The following is a 23,423-nucleotide window of genomic DNA, read 5'->3' as shown; positions in this document are numbered from 1 at the left end:
TGAGGACTCCTGATGTAAGAAAGGACTCTGATAGGGACACAAGTTCTGTTTTATCATGCTAATACATACTAGTGTTCTCTCTGCACTACCTGTCATATTATTTCCAGGTTGTGACTCCATAGTACAGAAGCATACCAAATGAACAGGGAATACCAGTTCCATGCATCTCTGTCACACTATTTTCATTATGGCCCTCGCCTTTTTTCTACTGCACCCCCAGATCAGGATAGATCCGGCCCTTCTGCAGCCCCATAAGACTGACCCCTTGCCCCACGCACACATCCACATAAACTGTTAAAGCAATCAGAGAATGTCTGGGTTTATATGGTACTGAGAGTGATGAATGTTCCCAATTTCCATCTGTCAGATATGCTGCCGATCATTTAGCTACATGTTTGATGGCCATTCCCACCCCAACCTCGGTTTTGTTGGACATTTTCAGAGTAATGAATAATGATACTGATGTAAGAATGGATGATGGACCATCTATGTCATTGTATGAGGACTGTCAGAACTGTCCAGGTCCATATAAAGGCTGGGAATATATGACTGGTATGAAAACGTTGAATGTTCCCCCAGGAGATGTGTTACAATATGACATGTGATTCTGAAGAGATTCCCCGGTGTTGGGATCTCAGATTTCCATATGGCCCACATCACACAACCCGATCTCCTCAGGACAGGATTTTCTGTACGTCTAATAGAACATGTAGTTCAGTACATAACCCAATGACCTGTCATCATGTTCTATCACAGCCCAGCCACAGTCACAGGTCACACTACCTTTAGGATGGTTGTTTTCTTGTGGAAATCCCACATATTCATATATTCCAGGAATATTACTGGAGGGCCTTGTACTTGGAGCCGTCTGAGTATGATATTGCCTGAGCATCCTAAAGCTATGGAGAAGGATCTAAGATCAAGAAGGAGGACCGAGATTGGATCAGAAGATTGTATATCAGACATTACACTGCTTTCCAAAGCTGAATACACTAGTTTAGTTGGATCTATTGTATGTAGTCTGGATAAAAGTCTGAATCGTACTTCTATGGCTTTGCAGGAACTGTTACTCGACCTCCAAGGAACCCGTAAAGCTGTTCTTCAGAATCCAGTGACTATAGATGATTTACTGCTTAACAATGATCATGGTTGGGAACATTGTGACGGAATGTAAGTGATCATGCCACCTCTATACAATCACACATAAAGGCTTTACATGACTTGTCCTCAGGAATTAAACAGGATGTTCCTGGTAATGGGTGGGACGGGGTATTTGGATGGATACCCGGCCTAGGAAGATTGAGACAAATAATGGGTGGTCTGATAATAGCATGTTGTGGCCTAATTGGCGTGTGCTGTTAGTATGAATCCATGCCTGAAGAAGGAAATGAAGGGGTCTGCTCAAAGAAAATTCATTGGACGAATATGATAAAAATTAATATTTAAAAATGTAACACATTGATTTCCTATGACCGTCAGCTCCATCTAGTGACCATAATGAGGTATTATTCATGAAATACCTCAATCAGTAAAAGTAGTGCAATACTGCATTATAGCCACTAGATGGAGCCAAGAAAATCAGAGTATGAAATAAAATACGGCCAATATTCAACCCATCTAGGCAAACGCCGGTCACATTCGTTCAACTAAATCTTTTTTTTTTTTTTTTTTTAAATAGACCTCTAAATGTTTGTGAAATCTCCCACCACAAAATGTACTCAGCCAATGACAGGTCAGGACACCATTTTTATTCTTTTTCTGCTATCAATGGCCAACCCGGTCCCACACTTTATCCATGTCTTTGGGGACCTCTGATCTCCTTATCAACTGTTTCTTCCATGATGAAGATCAGCCATGGAGTATATCTGAGGTGTATATCAGGGTGTGCTTCTTCCCCACATGAGAGCTGGGATGTTCAGCAACATTCATCTAGAAGACATTTCCCACACTCAAGGCACTAATACACCTCCAGGGTTGTGTGGGACCCCTGATGTACAGGAAGACAGGACTTCAATGAGGAACATTTCCCTCACTAAGGACAGGAAAGTGGCTTCTCCGTCGCATGAGATCGCTGATGTCTGGAAAGATGGGACTTCTGTGAAAAACATTTCCCGCACTCGGGACAGGAATACGGCTTCTCTCCCGTGTGAGATCTCTGATGTGTGTAAAGAATTGACATAAGTGAAAAACATTTCTCGCACTCAAGACAGGAATACGGCTTCTCTCCTGTGTGAGATCTCTGATGTCTGTAAAGACTGGATTTATCTGAAAAACTTTTCCCACACTCAGGACAAGAATATGGCTTCTCCCCCGTGTGAGATCTTTGATGTGTGTAAAGATGGGACTTCTGTGAAAATTTTTTCCCGCACTCAAGACAGGAATACGGCTTCTCTCCTGTGTGAGATCTCTGATGTGTGTAAAGAATGGACTTCTGTGAAAAACATTTCCCGCACTCAGGACAGGAATAAGGCTTCTCCCCCGTGTGAGATCTTTTATGCACATTAAGATGGTATGTAGAACAGAACCTCTTCCCACACTCAGTACAGGAGAATCTCTTCCCTGTTGGAAGGCCGGCCCGGTCCCGCACAGTCTGAGGTTCCTCAGGATACGAGGAATCCGATGGTCCATCTACACTGGGTGGTGCCGGATGGACATTGGAGGGAGCCGGGTTTTCTCCTGGACCATACTGTGTGATGTCCTCATCTTCTACTTTCCAGTCTGGAGACAAAGTGAGACAATCCTTGGAGGTTTTCCTCATCTCCTGGCCATGGACTAAAATACAAAGACAAAGAGGATTACTAGACAGGAGCTGATTGGTTCCCCCAAACCAGGACTCCACCCACATCAGGCAGCTTGGTCTCTGAGGAGCTTACAATTCCACCCTCAAGGGAACTAGGAAATGGCTCCTCTGATCTCCTACCAGGTCATTTCTTTATTCATGGACCTTAGTCAGAGAGTGAGGAAACAACCAGAACTGTCTTTTATAGGAGGGACAGTGATGAGGGGATTATAGGACGAGGGTCCCCACCCCCTCTATCACTCATCGCCATCTTCCCAACACAAGAAGTACTGCACTTCCACCAGAGGTCAGAGAGTGAGGATGGGGGGAGAACAACCAAGATGAAGACTGGACTGATCCTGAAGACCACCATCATTGGGGTATTGACTCCTCCCTCATTATCACTTTCTGTTTAAGGGTCCAAAGTTGGAGGATGTTATCACATTATTATCACCATGTAAAAGTCTGTGCTGCAATCACATCATCCAATATAAAATGTCCAGCTGGGAGGAAATGGGGGGAACAAAAGAGAAACCATATTATGTGTATATATATCAGTGGGGGGGAGGGGGAGAGCAGAAGTCAGGACTATGGAATGTACAATATGGAGTATATAGTGCAGGGGTCAGGGGTATGTAATGTACAACATAGAGTATATAGTGCAGGGGTCAGGGGTATGTAATGTACAACATAGAGTATATAGTGCAGGGGTCAGGAGTATGTAATGTACAACACAGAGTATATAGTGCAGGGGTCAGGAGTATGTAATGTACAATATAAATTATACAGTGTAAGGGTCAGGACTCATAATATTGGTATTCTGTAATCAGTGGAACATTAAATGTTTACTGTAGACAAGTTGCAGAGATCCCACACCGCTGCCTCCCATCTCCTGAGACTGCACTCAGTGACTTGGGTCTGAGACACTACAGACATATCCCTCCACCCGGCACAGCCAGCAGACCACAGAGCAAGGAACCCTGGGAGAAATGTTCTGTCAGAGATCTTACTAGACCCGGGCATGGGGAAGAAGATCCAAATCACATGTCCCAGGTGTCTGTGTCAAGTAACGCCCATGAATCAGAATTTTGCTGCCAGCTGAACCCCAGAACCTCCATAAATCCAGTCTAGATACATAAATTGTGTCTGCAGCACAGAGAAGGAAGATTATCCGAGAGAAATCCAGGAATACAGGACGGGGAACACAGCTCAGGAAAGTGACCAGGGGATTACAGGCTGATATCACCCAGTCCCCGCCCTACTCTGGACCAATCAGTGAGCAGTATGGGTGGAGGAATGGATTTAGTGTTCATGACCCACCTGTGCTGATCTCTGTAGGAGTGTCCTCCTCTATAAATGTCCCCGTTATTCCATCCTCCTCCATAGACTGCTGATCATCCCTCACATACGCCTCTTCTTCTTCTGATTTCACCTCAAATTCTATATCGATTGGATCTCCACTCTAAATCAAGGAAATGAGAGAAAATATCATCTGTAAAATATAAGATCATATAAAAAATCCACACATCATCTTTACAAGTCCATGTTCTAGATTCTCCATCCCACCAACCTTGTAATACTGAAGGATGGTGTGTCCTTCCTGTGTGGAATCCCGGGAATACAGAGGATGGGGACATCTCTCTGGTGGGTTCCTGTAGCTGGATGACTCCACCATGGTGTCCTGGTACAGATCTTTTTGTTCTTTTAGAAGCTCTGACTCCTCCATCCCCCCATCCTCATCCTCTTTTATCTCTTCTTTAACCTCAACTTTAGGATCTCTCAGGTTTCCACTCTGAATATATAAAAAAAATGGCATCAATGGTAACAATGCAGATAATGTACAGATCCTAAAGATACTATCAGTGATTGTTCCTCATCTACCTGATGATGGTGAGGGATGGTGTGACCTTCCTGTGTGGAATCCCGGGAATACAGAGGACGGGGACATCTCTCTGGTGGGTTCCCATGACTGGATCCATCTGTAGGAAACACACACACTGACTGAATCCATTGTTTCTATGTGTTTATCAGATGATGGGGGATCTAGGTGGATCCTCCGTACTGCTCTCTCCTTTACAATAAAGTCTCCTCTTACCCGGTGATGTGAGGGGCGGCTGATTGTCCATCATGACGTCCTTGTAGAGATCCTTGTGTCCTTCTAAATACTCCCACTCCTCCATGGAGAAATAGACAGTGACACCCTCACACCTTATAGGAACCTGACACACACAATGATACAGTCACCATCCAGACACATTCCTTGTCTGTTACTGGAGAATGTCCCAGAATTCCCGGCACCGCTCACCTCTCCTGTCAGCAGCTCCATCATCTTCTTGGTGACTTCTAGAATCTTCTGCATGTTGTGTCTCTCAGGGTTTAGGGAGTCACATGGAGGCACTGTGATGGTCATATGATCACCTGACTTCAGAAGAGGAAATCTCTGTATTGAGGAACCAATAGGAATATCATGTTAGACTCCCAGAATCCTCCTCACCTCTCCGGTCAGGTCTGTGTTTTATTAATAGAGATGAGAGTGATGTCATGTGACCTCCCAGAATCCTCCTCACCTCTCCGGTCAGGTCTGTGTTTTATTAATAGAGATAAGAGTGATGTCATGTGACCTCCCAGAATCCTCCTCACCTCTCCGGTCAGGTTTGTGTTTTATTAATAGAGATAAGAGTGATGTCATGTGACCTCCCAGAATCCTCCTCACCTCTCCAGTCAGGTCTGTTTTATTAATAGAGATAAGAGTGATGTCATGTGACCTCCCAGAATCCTCCTCCCCTCTCCGGTCAGCAGGTAGATGATCTCCAGGGTGAGGTTTAGTATCCTCTCAGTCATGTGACTCCGGTCCTCCTCCATCCTCATTGGTGGGGTCATGTGGTTTCTCTGTAGATGGATAGCAGAGAATTATATTGGACTGTATTGGTTGTATAATATTAGGGGGGGGATATAAGGGGGTAATAGACGGGCTGCTCTCAGTGGGAGATGGAACATGTAGATCAGGTTACTTAGTGTTTGTTGTGTTTCCTGCAGGTCTGTAATATCAGGAAAATCCTTGTTTTCTTGTCCTTTGACTGCAGACAGATACGTGTATATGAAGCTCCAACAGGCTAAATACAGAGTCAGAAGCTGCAGACATCACAGGGGGGCCCCTATACCTGGTGGGGGGTCTGAGAGCAGCCATGATGTCAGTACATTGGAGCTGGTGATAGTGAGAGGTATTGAGGAGCCAAATGTACCCGGTTCAGTCTAGTTTGTAAATAGAGCGGCCTGGGATACATGGTAAGAGGGAACTTCCACAACAAAAACAAGACTGTGTGGGGTCCTCCTTACAAATACATAGCAGACCCTTATCCTGGATGGGAGTCTGGTATAGATATACATGGGGGAAGCCCACACAATAAAGAAGGCTAGGGGTCCTCCCCAGATCACGCACCCCTCCCCTAAACCAAGCCAGGACATGTGTCCTCAATATGGGGAGTGTATCTTGTACACTTCCCCACAACCCTGACCCAGGGGGGTCTCCTGGTGTGGGACATATTGGAATCCCCCTTCAAATAAGAGGGCCCTCAGCTACCTCCCCCACATGAATGTGTAAGGGTACGTATACCCCGGGGGGCTCATTCAGAAAGAAATAATGAAATTAGTAAATAAAGACGTCACCCACATCACATGACTCGTCCTTTATTAATAAACAAAGATTCCCCCAAAGTAATCCCTCGTCAGTCATCCAACAATGCAGATCTACATCATTAATAATGAACGATGCCCAATGAGAAAACACATGCTGATCCATTTCCAGCAACTACTCACAATGAATGACAACTCACAGTGACTACGGAGGAAGAGGACGGACATGACTATGGAGGAAGAGGACGGACATGACTATGGAGGAAGAGGACGGATATGACTATGGAGGAAGAGGACGGACATGACTATGGAGGAAGAGGACGGACATGACTATGGAGGATGAGGACGGACATGACTATGGAGGATGAGGACGGGCATGACTATGGAGGAAGAGGACGGACATGACTATGGAGGATGAGGACGGACATGACTATGGAGGACGAGGACGGGCATGACTATGGAGGAAGAGGACGGACATGACTATGGAGGACGAGGACAGACATGACTATGGAGGACGAGGACGGGCATGACTATGGAGGAAGAGGACGGACATGACTATGGAGGACGAGGACAGACATGACTATGGAGGACGAGGAAGGGCATGACTATGGAGGAAGAGGACAGACATGACTATGGAGGTTGAGGACAGACATGACTATGGAGGAAGAGGACGGGCATGACTATGGAGGAAGAGGACGGACCTGACTATGGAGGAAGAGGACGGGCATCACTTTGGAGGAAGAGGACGGACGTGACTTTGGAGGAAGAGGACGGACGTGACTATGGAGGACGAGGACGGACGTGATTATGGAGAACGAGGACGGACGTGACTATGGAGGAAGAGGACGGACGTGACTATGGAGGACGAGGACGGGCGTGACTATGGAGGAAGAGGACGGACGTGACTATGGAGGAAGAGGACGGACCTGACTATGGAGGAAGAGGACGGGCGTGACTATGGAGGAAAAGGACAGCCGTGACTATGGAGGAAGAGGATGGGCATGACTATGGAGGAAGAGGACGGACATGACGGTGGATTACTGGGTGTAAATATAAAATCACATCTTATTACGTCCTCTGCTGCCACTTCCACCAATGTCTCCTCTATACTTCCTACCTCATGGAACTTCCTGTCTATACCTGACATCATGTCCTGTCTGTAGATGACATCACTTCCTGTCTGTACTGATATTGCTTCCTGTCAGTTCCTAACATTACTTCCTGTCTGCACCTGACATCACTTCCTGTCTTCCATAGAGTCTTCCTGTTTGTGTAAAGGCGAGAACATCACCTTGTGGAGCTCAGAGGAACTGCAACCCAGAGAAATGTCTCCCTGAACATGGTCTTGTGCTATGAGTTCAGCTTTTTGAATGTTTTCTTGTAACATTTGCCCATTAATTATCCTTTGTGGGGAAGTTACAGACCTGGTTTATCCAATCTAATCCATATGATGGCAATCAGCCTATAAAATCCTCCATAACTCAGCAGCAATGTCCCGAGGATTACATCTTTCTTAAGAATAACAAAAACTATTGATATTATTGTCTCTGCCTGGGGCCATAGTTGGGCCTGGAGGTGACTTGTCACATGAAGGATTCTCATCAGCTGCACTCTGTAATTAGCTCCCTCTTGATATTTCATTCTGTTGATGATGACATAACTCCATACACATGATCTCCTCCTGATAAACCAAACTCCTGAAATATGTTTCACCCCAATGGGCTCGTTCACATAGAGTAGGGTTGGGGCCACTCTATCCTTGTGAATGAGCCCATTGGGGTGACACACAGAATAAAATATGAAGAATGGGCTGATTACGGAGTGTGACTCTTCATCTTCTTGTAGACGGTATAGTCACAGATGAGAACACAGGAGACCAAGTCCATATCTCATGCTTCCTAATTTATAGAGATAAGTATGGGGGCTCTAACCCTGTCCAATCACCTCTGGGGGGTGTTCCCTCCTCAGCCCCGGGGTTGGCTCTGTCTTCTGAAGGTGCCATGGGCTATATTATTATTATTATACAGTATTTATAAAGCGCCAATAGTTCACTCAGCGCTGTACATTACAGAGGGGGACAGAACATGTGACAGAACAATACCAATACAATGCAAAACATGAGGGGATGGAGGGCCCTGCTCCTTGGAGCTTACAATCTAGGAGGGAGGGGATGGTGGCACAGGAGGAGATAGCTGTGGGGGATGGAGTGGTAGGAAGAGTGGAGGAGGTCGGCAAGTTAGCAGGGGGTGGGGTAGGCTTCCCTGAAGAGATGGGTTTTCAGGGTGCGCCTAAAGGAGAGGAAAGTAGGTGATAATCTGATGGGTTGGGGCACGGAGTTCCAGAGGATGGGTGACACCCTGGAGAAGTCCTGGAGGCGGGCATGGGAGGAGGAGACCAGGGAACTAGAGAGAAGGAGGTCTTGTGAGGAGCGGAGTGTGCGTGTTGGGCGGTACTTGGATATTAGGTCAGTGATGTAGTTCGGGGCAGTATGGTGGACGGCTTTGTACATCAGTGTTAGGATTTTGAATTTGATCCGTTGCACAATCGGAAACCAGTGGAGGGATTGGCAGAGGAGGGTGGAGGACACTGAGCGGAGGCCAGTGGAGGGATTGGCAGAGGGGGGTGGAAGCCAGTGGAGGGATTGGCAGAGGGGGGTGGTGGAGATGCAGCCATTAGAAAGGTGAATGAGTCTGGCAGCCGTATTCAGGATGGACTGAAGCGGGGATAGCCAGCGGCAAGGAAGGCCAGTGAGGAGGGAGTTGCAGTAGTCGAGTCGTGATATGATGAGGGAGTGGATGAGCTGTTTAGTGGTTTCTGGGGTTAGGAACGTGCGGATTTTGGCGATGTTGCGGAGGTGGAGTCTGCACGAGTTTGTTAAAGATTGGACTTGGGGCTGGAAGGATAGGTTGGAGTCCAAAATGACACCAAGTACTCTGGCCTGCAGGGCGGGTTTGATGGTAGCGTTGTTGGATGTGATGGAGAAGTCAATGGGGGGTGGTGTCCGGGCTGGGGGGAAGACAATAAACTCGGTTTTGGAGAGGTTCAGTTTAAGGAAGTGGAGCGACATCCAGTCTGATATGTCGCTCAGTAGGTGTGTGATTCGGGCGGAGACCGAGGGGGTGAGCTGGGGGGTTGAGAGATAGATTTGTGTGTAGATAGATAGATATGGACCCAACGTTTCTGGTATCTGGGTTGGCAATGCGATTTCCAACACCATTGTTTCAGTCTGATCACAACATATTCATTCACAGCATGGCTGTCATGAGCAGACCCCATAGAACCATGTTGGGGGCCCCTCTGGGATTCTGTACTCCTGACACATACCATTTTATATAAGAAGGTCAATCCTTTGCAGCCAGTGAGGAGCCCAATGTGCACAAATCTCTTCTCCCCACTGGGGTTGTAGTCAGCACATCATAATATTTCCTTTGAGGCTCAGTGAGGTGACAGATCATTCATCCGTATCTATGTGTACAGGGATGTCAGATCATTATTGCCATCTAGGTGTTCATTCCTCCAATCTTCACACTCCAGAGCCGACTATTCAGATTTATAAATTGTGACTATTTGTCTTCTACTGACCACTAAATGAAGAGAACATTGTATCTGTAATACTGAACATTGAATTCCAGGAATATCTGTCATATCATGCCACCTTTACAGGGTATGTTACATCCCAACCATTGCTGGTGTCCTCCATGTCTATGGTCACCTTACAGAGACTATCTGAGATATGTTCCAGAAGGTTCTGCCAACATTCCATACGAGACCATTATCTGAGCATGCTGGCCAGGCCAGGAAACAGGTGGGGAGGGGGTGTATTTCCTCCTTCTTGGACCATACCAGGTGACATGCCCTCAACATGGAGATGAGGACTTGCCAGGGATGGGAAAGGTCAAGGGTCTCTTCCTCTATACCTCTATTCACTCACAAAAAGAGAAATTGTAAAGAAAAATAATTATCAGAAATGTCCTATGCTGTACATTAATGTCAATCATGAAATCTGATGCCCACCAAAATAAAAAATCTGATCTAATATGGGGATCAGGAGCCATTTCTCATCTGGGGTTCCTTGTATCCATATAACAGATGTGTGACAGGACTAAATCTGCAATTACATTTTGCTGCAAAATCAAAGACGACAAAACCCCTCCCCCGAGCAGTCATATATTTCTGTCCCCCTTGGTGGGAGTGGAGGTGACCCCTCTATAAGGATCTACAGACCATACACACCCAGCACAAGGCCGGGGTCACACTACCAGATGCTTCTCGGGGCTGCAGTTCCTCTGAGCTCCACAAGGTGGGGATCTCACTTCTACCCAGACAGGAAGTATCTATGGAAGACAGGAAGTGATGTCAGGTACAGGCAGGAAGTGATGTGAGGTACAGACAAGAAGTAGAGAGGAGACGTTGCTAAAAGTGGCAGCAGAGGAGGTAATAAGATGTTATTTCCTATTTACACCCAGTAACTTCCCGTCATGTCCGTCCTCTTCCTCCATAGTCATGTCCGTCCTCTTCCTCCATAGTCACGTCCGTCCTCTTCCTCCATAGTCACTGTGATGTCTTTTATCTCCAGCAGATGATGATACACACATATATAGTGTGGGAACCCAGATTAACCCCTTCAGGGGGAGGAGTTGATGATAATATATTTGCTCCCAAAGCTGGCCTACATGGTTCAGTTTTATCGTTCAGCCAGCGGGATGACCATAAAAATTGAAGTGATCCCCCCATCCACACATTGGAGGTGGATGGGGGAATCCTCCCCGCTGCACTCTTGTAGTCTGACAATGGGGGGCTCCTCCGCTCTCAGAATACACGGATCAGCACTGAAGCTATTGGCTGCAGCCGCTGGGGGAGTGGCTTTTATCCGGCAGTGGCCACACATGGAAGGAAATGTGAGCGATCCCTGCTGAACCAGCTGAATTTCCATGGATCTATGGTCACCTTCAGTGACTTCCTCCCCTCCCCCTCATCTCCTTCATGATGGAAGTCATGCTGAGATCATCTCCCATTGGCTGAGCAATATTCTCATTTGTCTCTCAGCTCCTTCTTGCTATTCCTCGTCCTGCCTGTTGTTTCCTTGGATTGATTTTCTGTGTAGTGACCCCGGCTTGGTCTCTTGGATGCGCTCGTCTGTTGCTTGCCCTGACCTTTCTCCTGATTCCTGGATCTCCTCCTCATCTCTCCTCCATATCCTCTTACACAGCTTTTCTCCACACCTGCAGTGACCCTGGGGGGAGGAAACTTGGCACCAGCACGCCGCCAAATCCATCCCCACCATTAGGGGCTCTGGAGACAATTGTCTGCTATTTACACTCCGTTCCTCCGCACGTCACCTGATCACATGACAGCTTACTTCCACAGATTCCGGACAGATTTCTGGATGGTAAAGGTCAAAGTTCACTCTTCAGTTTAGGAGAGGTAGGACGCACCCAGGAACAAGGATTTGGTTTGCATGGGAGCCTCATATAGAGGACCCCTCAAATCTCCCCATCCAAATGTCCCTCCATCCAGAGTCTATATGTCCTATGACATCACACTGACCTCACAGCTCCTCCTCCCAATGTCCCTCCATCCAGAGTCAGAGAATCCTATGACATCACACTGACCTCACAGCTCCTCCTCCCAATGTCCCTCCATCCAGAGTCAGATAATCCTATGACATCACACTGACTTCACAGCTCCTCCTCCCAATGTCCCTCCATCCAGAGTCAGAGAATCCTATGACATCACACTGACATCACAGCTCCTCCTCCCAATGTCCCTCCATCCGGAGTCAGAGAATCCTATGACATCACACTGACTTCACAGCTCCTCCCCCCAATGTCCCTCCATCCGGAGTCAGAGAATCCTATGACATCACACTGACCTCACAGCTCCTCCTCCCAATGTCCCTCCATCTGGCTTTTTTCTGATGCTCTTAGGATATGGGGTCCCTTGGTATTCTCACATGTAAAGTGGGACTGTTGGTCCTGCGTTGTATGTAATGACATCAGAATGCTGCAACAAGCCTATACCCTGCGTAGTGTGGGGGTCCTGTGGGGGGAATTATACCTCAGCCTGAAGTGGGGCTTTAATAAAATGGAGACCTGAATGGAGAGGTGAGGAGGATTCTGGGAATATCATTTGATGTGACTATTTGTGTTCAGATGTAGAGTTTTCCTCCTGTGAAGTCTGGAGATCATATGACATCACATTGCCTCCACCTCCCTCCCTGATAGAAGAGAGAAAGAAGAAGAAGATTCTAGAAGTCACCAGAGAGATCACTGAGCTGCTGACAGGAGAGGTGAGCGGTGCCGGGAATTCTGGGACATTCTCCAGTAACAGACAAGGGATGTGTCTGGATGGTGACTGTATCATTGTGTGTGTCAGGTTCCTATAAGGTGTCAGGGTGTCACTGTCTATTTCTCCATGGAGGAGTGGGAGTATTTAGAAGGACACAAGGATCTCTACAAGGACGTCATGATGGACAATCAGCCGCCCCTCACATCACCGGGTAAGAGGAGACTTTATTGTAAAGGAGAGAGCAGTACGGAGGCTCCACTAGACATGTGCAGAGTTTAAAAAAAAAATTGTTTCAAGATCAATTTGTTAAGTTATTAATTTATTTTTGTTGCATTTGAATCAAAATTTGTTTTGTTTATTCATTTTCAAATGGATTAAAAATGTTTTTGAAGTATTCAAATTGAATTGATACAAATTCCTTGTGAAAACTAGCTGGTTGCTAGGAAGTTTGCGGCCGCCAGGTCCTTAACAACCATGACTCATCTGCTATCAGAGACATTCTCCACGAGTTAAAAAAAATCAATGCTGGCATTAAAAATAAAATCCATCTGGTATAGATTTTGAGGGGAACCCCACTCTAAAATAAAAAAACTGGTATGGGAACCCCTAAAATCCATACCAGACCCTTATTGGAACTTGTAGTCCAGCAAGCTATTTTCTAGGAGGGAATGAGTTAGCGATCCCCTGAATTATATTAGGCCACATGCCCTCAATATGAATGAGATTTAGGGCAGGGGTTCCCCCCGGAAGCTCCTTTTCCCCATGTTGATGGGGAAAAAAGCCTTTCCCTGCATCCCTGGCTCGGTGGTTGTGGGGGATTGTATTCTGGGGGGCTTATCAAAATCTTGAAGCCCCGGATAAAAAGGGGGCCCCCAGATTCCGGCTCCCTATGTGAATGAGCAGCTGTACATAGTACCTCTACTCATTCACCTAAAAAAGTGTCAAAATTAAATAAATACACAAACACAGTTTTTGACAAGTCGTTTATTTAACAGAAGTAAATCCAGGATCAATCACAATGAATGCCGGCCTCTGGCCTGAACTGAACAGAAAAAAGAGGTGCGCACAGGACACTTGCCTCTCAGCAACTTACAACTCCGCTTCACCCAACAGTAAATAAACAAAGCGGTGGGTCTTTGGTGACAGTGAGTGACCCCGCCCCTTTGTGTATTTCCCGTCATCACTGGGAATCAGACTTGTCAGTTGTTGGATGCCTAGTGACAAAGGGGCAGAATCACCAACTGTGGCCTCGGGCCTCGCTCCTTTGTTTATTTGTCATTAATGGGCACTGGAGCTGTCAGTCACCTGTAAGGGAAGTGTCACATGCGCACCTTCTTTTTTTTCTTTTTTTTCTTTTTTTCAGCTTGGCGGCTGGCGTTCATGGTGATTGACGCTGCATTTACTTCAGTGAACATTGTTTTTTTTTTCTAAAAAAGATTTGTCAAAAACTGTTTGTGTTTTTATTTATTTATGACACTTTGGTAAATGAGTAGGACCACTGTGTACCCCATACTCATTCACATGGGGGGTGGGATCTGGGGGCCTCCTTTTCCTTCTTGCATGCTCGGATAAGGGTCTGGTTTGGGGGGGGACTTCACACCATAATTTATTTTTAAGCTTTGGTGTGGACTTCCTTGTAAACTCCATATTAGACCTGAAGGGCCTGGTTAGGATTGGGGTGACCCCCCCCCCATGCTGTTATTTATTAATCATTTTTAAAGTTGTCATTGTTTGTTTACATTCTTCTGTCGTCCAATAATCCTGCTGATAGCAGATGAGTTGCAGTTGTCACAGATGTGTGGATGGTGACCGCCCGATCCTTCACAACCAGCTATTATCATATTCATTGGGATCATTGGTTTCATTCAGATTAAACAAATTCATTTTATTTTTCCTTTAAAATTTGTGTCAGAGTAGTTAAAGTTCATTACTGTTGTAGTTCGTAATTTTGGATACATCCGAATCTCTGAATAACAAACGAACAGCCCATGTGTAGGGTCCACCTAGATCCCCCATCATCTGATAAACACATAGAAACAATGGATTCAGTCAGTGTGTGTGTTTCCTACAGATGGATCCAGTCATGGGAACCCACCAGAGGGATGTCCCCGTCCTCTGTATTCCCGGGATTCCACACAGGAAGGTCACACCATCCCTCACCATCATCAGGTAGATGAGGAACAATCACTGATAGTATCATTAGGATCTGTACATTATCTGCATTGTTACCATTGATGGCATTTTTATTATATCTTTCAGAGTGGAATCCTCGGGGATTATAATATTGTTGTTAAGGAAGAATTTAAAGAGGAGGATGAGGAGTATGGAGTGATGGAGGAGTTTTCAGAAGGACACAAGGATATGATGGAGCCACCTAATACCAGGAACCCACCAGAGAGATGTCCCCGTCCTCTGTATTCCCGGGATTCCACACAGGAAGGTCACACCATCCCTCACCATCATCAGGTAGATGATGACAATTATTGGTAGTTGTGATTTATACACAGCATGTTTGTTACAATGAATGTTTTATTATATCTTTCAGAGTGGAATCCTCGGGGATGATAATATTGATGTTAAAGAAGAGTATAAAGAGGAGGATGAGGAGTATGGAGTGATGGAGGAGTTTTCAGAAGGACACAAGGATATGATGGAGCCACCTAATACCAGGAACCCACCAGAGAGATGTCCCCGTCCTCTGTATTCCCAGGATTCCACACAGGAAGGTCACACCATCCCTCACTATTACAAGGTTGGTGGGATGGAGCATCTAGAACATGGACTTGTAAAGATGATGTGTGGATTGTTTATGTGACCTTATATTGTACAGATGATATTTTCTCTCATTTCCTTGATTTAGAGTGGAGATCCAATCGATATAGAATTTGAGGTGAAAGCAGAAGAAGAAGAGGCGTATGTGAGGGATGATCAGCAGTCTATGGAGGAGGATGGAATAACGGGGACATTTATAGAGGAGGACACTCCTACAGAGATCAGCACAGGTGGGTCATGAACACTAAATCCATTCCTCCACCCATACTTGTCATGCTTCCCTTCACATTGATCCAGCACCGGGTTTTGCCTCCTGTCCGTGTTGCTCGGGTTCCTGCCTATCCCCCCTGAACCTAGGTATTATCAAGTCTTTGTACCTGTGTATTAGTGTTCCAGCAACGTGTCTTCATGTGGAAGCCGGACCCCTCTGGTTCCTGTGGTGTTCACTGCTGCTTGGGTATTCTCATATTCTGTGTGCTGTTTGATCCTGTCTTTGTTCTCAGTGTTTTCCCTCTGGCTGTGCAGTTATATTCCCTTTGGTTTCTGTCCGTGGATCCCCTCATTTCCTGTTGCTGTGTGTGTCCTTCTCAGCATTGTTTCCTGTTGTTTGCCTGCAGCCCTTTCCATCTTGCTGAGTCTCTCTCTCTCTGCACCATTGCTCAGCATCCCTCCCTCTCCTGCACTTTACACGTGTTCCCTGCATCCTCTCCCCCGGAGCCCCTTCCTAGGTTGCTGCAGTAGGTGACCTTGGTTCCTAGTATCCTGTGTGTACCGCGTGTCCTTCCAGCATGCTATTTGGTTGCACTGTGCCTGCACGGGTGTGTTAGAGAGCCGCAACCTGGGGGCTGCCATGCAGCACAACATCCACCCCTCCAGTGGCTCTGGTGAAGACCCGATGGCCCCTTAGATCCTGCAACTCCTGTGTGCGGTCACACTGCTCCTGTATATGTGAGGACCGGTACCCAGGTACACCTGTTTAGTTGTTTCCACTGGCCCACTATAGATCCTGAGTTTACAGTCCCAGGTATTATTATTATTATTATTATTATACAGGATTTATGGCACCAACAGTTTGCTCAGCACTTTACAATATAAAGGGAGACAATACAGCAACAATACAGATCAATACAAGAGGGATAGGAGGGCCTGATCCTGGGAGCTTACAATCTAGGTATTCTCCTCTGATCGTGACAATACTGCTCACTGATTGGTCCAGAGCAGAGTAACCACTGCAATATCATCACGTAAGACACTATTTATGTATCTAGACTGGATTTATATTGATTCTGGAGTTCAGCTGGCAGCAAAATGTTCATCTTCTTCTTAGGTGTTGCTCTACTTTGGCACTTGGGGCATGTGTCTTGGGGTTCTTACCAATGGCCGGATCTAGCAAGATCTGTGGTCTGCTGGCTGTGCCGGGTGGAGGGATATGTCTGTAGTGTCTCAGACCCAAGTCACTGAGTGCAGTCTCAGGAGATGGGAGGCAGCGGTGTGGGATCTCTGCAACTTGTCTACAGTAAACATTTAAACTTCCTCTAAATACCCATAATTTGAGTCCTGACCCTTATACTGTATAATTTATATTGTACATTACATACTCCTGACCCCTGCACTATATACTCTATGTTGTACATTACATACTCCTGACCCCTGCACTATATACTCTGTTGTACATTCCATACTCCTGACCCCTGCACTATATACTCTATGTTGTACATTACATACTCCTGACCCCTGCACTATATACTCTATGTTGTACATTACATACTCCTGACCCCTGCACTATATACTCTATGTTGTGCATTACATACTCCTGACCCCTGCACTATATACTCTATGTTGTACATTACATACTCCTGACCCCTGCACTATATACTCTATGTTGTGTCTTGGACTCGGTCACTTACAGACCATTTACTGTGATCTACCAGTGAGCCAAATTAATATGAGAATACGTGCACGTGGAAGTAAGACACTGACACTTCGCAGTTTGCCAACTTCCTAAAATTCTGTTTTATTGAGGAACTAACAGTATCATTTATAGGGCATATGATGCAGGCAAAGCATATACATTGATTGGGTGAAAAGTCCACGGGGTTTCTGTGTGTTCGTCCATCCGTGTTGATATCTTCCAATCATTGTCCCCAAAGAGACTCATTCCCTTTTATGGGGGTTGTTTACATTAAAAGATACTTTTCTCCTAATGAGTCACCAAGGGTGAGACTCCGGATGAAGGCGCCATCTTAATTATCATCATTGTTCTGTCAACCTATATCTGATTGTTTACTTAAGAGAGTAAGAAATTTAAAGAGCAAGATACAGACAGTAGCAAGACTATAAAATTGTCATTTTACTGATCATCTAATAAAACGTGGACTGTCAATCACAATCCACTACAATCCCCCCTTAAAATTGCTATTTTATTCCTGACTGTCCCTATGTCTTCTGATGTCCTAACTGCCTGGTGGCCCTCCCTCTGGAACTCTTTTAAGACGCATATAGAGCCCCTGAGTGGCTAATCCATCCCTAGAGTCTCGATACGTCCTGAGAAGGCCACAGTCAGGCACTATCTTTCCCTGTTTATAGTTGTCTGTTAGGGGGGAATTTTGTAGCATTCCCTTTTGTTTTTATAAGTCTGAAATATGATGATCGGGGGCTATAGTCTGTAAGGGAGTATAGAATTCCCTTTCTTCACGGGGGAGTTCAACATTGTTATAGTTCAGGAATGTAGGGGAGATCTCGTTCACAGCGTTTCCTATTAGCCTCTTAATGCAAGGGATCACACAGCAGGCGACTATTGCCATTAGAAAGTCAGGGCCTGGACTGAGCGAAGTATAAGGGAGGGCCAGCATGACTGGGGCGTGCAGACGAGGCAGAGAGTGTAATTTGGGTGGAGTATTGGCAAGGAAATGGGGATGGGGGGTGGTTACTTACTTGATTGGTGTAGGCAGCATTGTGGGTGGTCTTGCAGGTTTTGAATTGGGGGGTTGTGTCTTGTCGGAGTCAGTCGGAGCTTGTGCCATCACGGAGGTGGTTTCTTCTTTTGCTGGTACCTGCGGCGGGAAACAAATACTAGGCCATGAGTGACTTGGACGGGATGCTATCCCAATTGCGGGCGGCAGCTGAAGCCAATGGCTCAGGGTGGTTAAGGGAGAGGCTGTCAGACATGCTGCAAGGCCCCAGGCCCGCGTCACCAGGCCCTTCTACTGGGCGCACACGTGCTCGGCGGTCTGTGCCTCCGGTGCGCTTTAGCCCAGAGGTGACAGCTAGGGTTCTGCGCCGTTCTGGGAGCCCCTTAGGGGACCCTCCAGCTCCGCCGGTGAAGCGTCGGCCTGCTTCTCCGGGGAGGGCTGGGAGGAATCCTCGTCGCTGGCGGACCCCTGGCAGGAGCACATCTACCACCACCCGCTCCCCAGCCAACTCACCTCTTAATCTGGACCATGCGGCTGGCCCTGCAGGCTCCGGGCCTACAGCGGTGGCAGCCCGGCGTGGGAGGAGTGGCGGGCGGCCTTCAGCGGGGACTGGGTCAGCGTCCCCTAGGAGCAGAGGATCGGGCTCTCCGGATTCACGGCGGGCCCAGGAGGGTGCCGCCTCGTCACAGGCCGGGACCACGAGGTCGGGGCCATCTTTGCGTGCGGTTCGAGCACGCAGTGGGCGGGGCTTAGCGGCTCGGAGCTCTGGGCCGGCAGCCGGTGATGACATGGCCCCTGTTTTCGGCCCGGGCTTTGGAGCCGGGGATCCACGTCTCCCTCACCGGCCTGCGGCTGCTGGGCTCCCCTCTGCCGCCCAGCGGGCCTCCCTGAAGTCGGCGGTGCGGAGCGAGAGGTGGGCGGGGCCTGATGACGTCACTCCCGGGCGCCAGCTGGGCTCGGGAGCTGGGAGGAGACCTTCTGCTGGAGCTCAGCCTGCGGCTGCTGGGCGTGTCTTGGTGGCCCAGCGAGCCTCTCGAGGGGGGGCGGGGGGTGCTGAGGTCACCCCTCTGCGCCGCAATGCTTCAGGAGCAGGAGAAGGCCCCCTGTCGGTTGGGGCTTCGGCTGCTTCCCAGCGAGCCCAGCGTGGGAGGAATGATCGGGCGGCTCTGGGCTCTGGTGCGGTGGATGCTGCCAGCCGTTCAGTGTGCCGACCGGACCCAGGAGCCGGTGAAGAGCCCGGAGCGAGGCCTGGTGCGGCCTGGGATCCGGTGGATGCGGAGCGAAGATCCGAAGGGGAGCTCAGCGGTTCTGAGGAAGATGCGGTCCATTCATCTCTGCCTGGCTCTGGATTGGCGGCTGTGGGTCCCGGCGAACGACTGCAGCCTGGTGAGTTAAATTCAGGGGCTGTTTCTTTGTCTTCTTTAGTCTCTCTGTTTGAGGGGTTTCGGGACCAGGGGAGTGGCGTTTCTGTTTTGGCGGAGAGGGGGTTTGGGGCTGCAGGGCTTAACGTGGGGTCTTTGGAGGGTTCCCCGGGGGCTGATGGTGTTGTCGGTATGATGTTGTCCGGCTTCAGGGAAGTGTTGGCACGTTGTGAGGCGGGGTTGGTCGCTAGGACTTCGGCGCCACCTTTGGCTGCTTGGTCGGGAATGCTAGGTGCGGCATCAGGGAGCGGTGTCGGCCCCGGGGGTGGTAGATACGAAGCTGCTGGGGTTCCCCCGCAGGTGTTTACGGTGGCTGGGCCGCAGGTCTCTGGAGTCGCGGCCGCAGTGCGTTCGGCGGTGGTGGGTTCTGTTAGCTCTGGTTCTGAGGCTCTGAGGGGTGAAGCGGCGGCGGATCACGCTGGGGTTGACGGCGGAGATAAAGGGGTTACGGGGTGTGATGGTGTGCGTTTGGCAGACGCTGCAAAATGCGAGGTTTATGTGTGCTTCGAGGGGCCCTTGGGGGCTCATCTGAAGCCGGAGGTGAAGGAGCGCATTTGGGGGGGCGAGTATGTGGAAATATTTTCTTTATTACCGTTGGAGAAATTCAACTTAGATAAAGTTCGGCCAGATGAGGGTAAGAGGGAGGAGGAAGAAAAGCGGCGATATCGGTTGATTCCCCGCTCGTTCTCTAATTGGCTTCAGGCATTTGCCATTTTGGCAAGCGTTATTGGAGAGAAGTCGCCTGAGCATTGTTCCCCACTTTTTTGTTACTTGGATGCCATAGGGGAAGCTCAGAGGGTTTATGGGGGCATCGCGTGGTTACGTTATGACGAGCAGTTTCGTCAGCGTATGGCGGTTAGGCCATCTTTGCGGTGGGACCATAAAGATATCGGGCTGTGGATGAAACTCATGACTCCCGTGAGGACCACGGCTCATCCCTTTCAGGGGGGGGCCGGAAGTGCAGCCACGGTTGCGCAGCCGGCCGTGCTTAGAAAGGGCTATTGCTGGCAGTTTAATGAGGGATCGTGCAGGTTTGGATCCGGCTGCCGATTCCGTCATGAGTGCTCGGGTTGTGGGGGGGCCCATACATTGTCCCGGTGTTTCAAGCAAGGGCGGGGGAGAGGTGGTGACACTGGAAAAAGGGAAGTCGCCGGTGAGGGTAGGAAGGATGTTGCCGTTTTTAAAGCGGTACCCTGATCAGGCGGCGGCGACCCTGTTGCGGCGGGGTTTTTCGGAAGGTTTTTTGATCCCCTGTCTACTGGCGGTAGTTCCTCCAGCGGCGGATAATTTGAAGTCGGCGCGGTTGCATCCGGAGGTTATTAGGGCAAAAATTGACAAGGAGGTGTCCTTGGGCCGCATGGCTGGCCCGTTTGTGGACCCCCCTATGCCTAATTTGGTAATTTCGCCGCTGGGTGTTGTTCCCAAAAAAGAGCCTAATAAATATAGACTCATTCATCACCTGTCTCATCCGCGGGGGGGTTCGGTCAATGATGCTATTGACCCAGGTTTGTGTTCTGTTTCCTACACTTCTTTTGACGCGGCGATTTCATGGGTGCGGCGGTTTGGTCGGGGTGCCCTGTTGGCAAAAACTGATATTGAGGCGGCGTTTCGCCTTTTGCCGGTGCATCCTAGTTGTCTCCGATTGCTGGGTTGCAAATGGGAGGGGTGCATATTTGTTGATCGTTGCTTGCCTATGGGCTGCGCCATTTCTTGTTCTCTATTTGAGACTTTTAGTTCTTTTCTTGAATGGGCGGTTAGGGATGTTTCTGGGCTCGCATCTGTCATCCATTATTTGGATGATTTTTTGTGTATTGGCCCTCCGGGTAGTTCCATTTGTGCGTCGCTACTGAGCACGGTGGAACATGTGTTTGAGCATTTTGGCGTTCCTTTGGCTTCGGATAAGACGGTGGGTCCGACAACGGAATTGTGTTTCTTGGGAATTATTGTTGATACTGAAGCCATGGAATGTCGTTTGCCGCAGGATAAATTGAGGGAGCTCCGGGGGTTGGTGAGTTCGGTGGGTCAGTGCAGGAAGATTCGGCTTCGGGACTTGCAGTCGTTACTAGGCAAGTTAAATTTTGCTTGTCGCATCATGCCCATGGGGCGTATATTTTCCAGGCGTTTGGCGGCGGCCACGGCTGGTGTGGCGGCCCCGCATCACAGGGTTCGGCTGCGAGGTGAGCTACGGGATGATTTGGGGGTATGGAGGTCGTTTCTCGATTCCTATAATGGAAGATCACTTTGGTTGGATGGGGTCGTGTCCAATTTTGATTTGGAACTCTTTACGGATGCGGCGGGCTCGGCCGGTTTTGGGGCCTATTTTCAGGGTCAGTGGTGTGCGGGTTCGTGGCCTTTGCAATGGCGGGAGGAAGGTCTGTTGCGTAATCTGACATTACTGGAGCTTTTCCCCATCGTTTTAGCTGTTTCTTTGTGGAGTGCTGTTTTCCGGAATAAACGGATTCGTTTTCATTGTGATAATTTGAGCGTGGTTCATGCCATTAACCGTGTTTCGGCCACGTCTCGGCCGGTGGTTCGTATGTTGCAGCGGTTGGTTTTGGACTGTTTGGGTCTCAATTGTTTTATTTCGGCTGTACATGTTCCGGGCGTGGATAACTCCATTGCTGATGCTCTATCTCGTTTTCAGTGGGATCGATTCCGTCGGTTGGCACCAGAAGCGGAGCAACGCGGTATCGATTGTCCAGATCACTTGTGGAGCATTGCCTTGCCTCTTCAGCGGCCTTGATTCAGACGTCGGTTTGCGCGTCCACTTGGGTTTTCTATGAGAAGGTGTGGCGGGAATGGCTGGAGCTGGTGAGTGAGGTGGGGGGTGGTTTAGGGGTGGATGATGCCCTATGCCTCCTGCTTTATTTCATCGGCAGGAATTTTGAAAGGGGTGTTTCCGCGACTTTGATGTCTCGCAAGCTGGCGGGGTTGGCTTTTCATTTCAAACTGGCGGGGGGTCGTGACGTGACAAAGGATTTCCTTGTTCGGCAGGCTATGCGGGGGTACAGGAAGGGCCGTTCCATCCCTGATTCTAGACGGCCGGTGTCTTTTGAGGTTCTTCAAGTGGTGGTTGGCCAGTTGGATTGTATTTGTTCCTCGTTGTATGAGGCGATTTTGTTCCGTGCGGCTTTTGTGCTGGCATTTTTTGGGGCATTTCGGGTTGGGGAGTTGGTGAGTCGGACTAAGTGGGGCGAGGGTGGTTTGGCCGTAGATGAGGTGGTCTTGTTGGGTAGTGGGGTGCGAATTTTTCTGCGCAAGTCAAAAACGGACCGTTTGGGTCGGGGTACCTGGGTGGAATTGGCTGAGATTCCGAGTTCTCGGATTTGTCCGGTACGGGCGGTTAGGGAATTTCTCGAGGTGAGACCTGACCTTCCTGGGGTTTTCTTTTTGCATACGAATGGGATGGCTCTGTCTCGATTCCAATTTGGGGCAGTGTTTAAACGGTGTTTGCAGTCTGCCGGGTTGGGTGTGGAACATTACTCGTCTCATTCGTTTCGCATTGGGGCAGCTACGGAGGCCGCCCGCTGGGGTTTAGGTGATCAAGTGGTTCGTCGGATTGGGCGGTGGGATTCGGATAGGTTCAAGTTGTATGTGCGTCCTCAGTTCTTGTGAGTT

At 48.4% G+C, this 23,423-nt stretch overlaps 3 protein-coding genes across 3 annotated transcripts in view; 2 read left to right on the top strand and 1 right to left on the bottom strand.

Annotated features, from left to right (window-relative positions):
• The window catches only part of LOC149462484 (uncharacterized), a 171,310-nt gene that overhangs the window by 131,887 nt on the left and 16,000 nt on the right, over positions 1-23,423 (top strand). The window lies entirely within an intron of this gene.
• LOC149462488 (uncharacterized) lies at positions 1,764-18,495 on the bottom strand. The gene is made up of 2 exons (XM_089676816.1): positions 18,407-18,495; positions 1,764-2,633 (listed from the first exon to the last, which is right to left on the bottom strand). Exons 1-2 carry the CDS (start codon positions 18,493-18,495, stop codon positions 2,033-2,035), a joined length of 690 nt encoding a protein of 229 aa, XP_089532942.1. The 3' UTR covers positions 1,764-2,032.
• LOC149462487 (uncharacterized) lies at positions 19,173-23,420 on the top strand. Its single transcript, XM_089676815.1, has 3 exons — positions 19,173-20,958; positions 21,074-22,492; positions 22,540-23,420. Exons 1-3 carry the CDS (start codon positions 19,173-19,175, stop codon positions 23,418-23,420), a joined length of 4,086 nt encoding a protein of 1,361 aa, XP_089532941.1.

The sequence above is a fragment of the Staurois parvus genome, unplaced genomic scaffold (assembly GCF_062004578.1).
Source record: "Staurois parvus isolate SC_StPar_1 unplaced genomic scaffold, SC_StPar_1.0 ptg000174l, whole genome shotgun sequence".
In the NCBI taxonomy this organism is placed as follows: domain Eukaryota; kingdom Metazoa; phylum Chordata; class Amphibia; order Anura; family Ranidae; genus Staurois; species Staurois parvus.
The sequence above is the reverse complement of the archived record's forward strand: the minus strand, read 5'-3'. Positions and strand labels throughout refer to the sequence as shown.

Bases quoted from the DNA above. Each gene is read 5' to 3' on its own strand.
- LOC149462488 (XM_089676816.1), bottom strand. From the start codon at position 18,495: ATGGCACAAGCTCCGACTGACTCCGACAAGACACAACCCCCCAATTCA. The intron at 2,634-18,406 runs GTAAGTAACCAC...GGCACCACCCAG, and splicing joins ATGCTGCCTACACCAATCAA to TGTAGATGGACCATCGGATT.
- LOC149462487 (XM_089676815.1), top strand. From the start codon at position 19,173: ATGGCCCCTGTTTTCGGCCCGGGCTTTGGAGCCGGGGATCCACGTCTC. The intron at 20,959-21,073 runs GTGAGGGTAGGA...TACTGGCGGTAG, and splicing joins TGGAAAAAGGGAAGTCGCCG to TTCCTCCAGCGGCGGATAAT. The intron at 22,493-22,539 runs GTATCGATTGTC...TTGCCTCTTCAG, and splicing joins ACCAGAAGCGGAGCAACGCG to CGGCCTTGATTCAGACGTCG.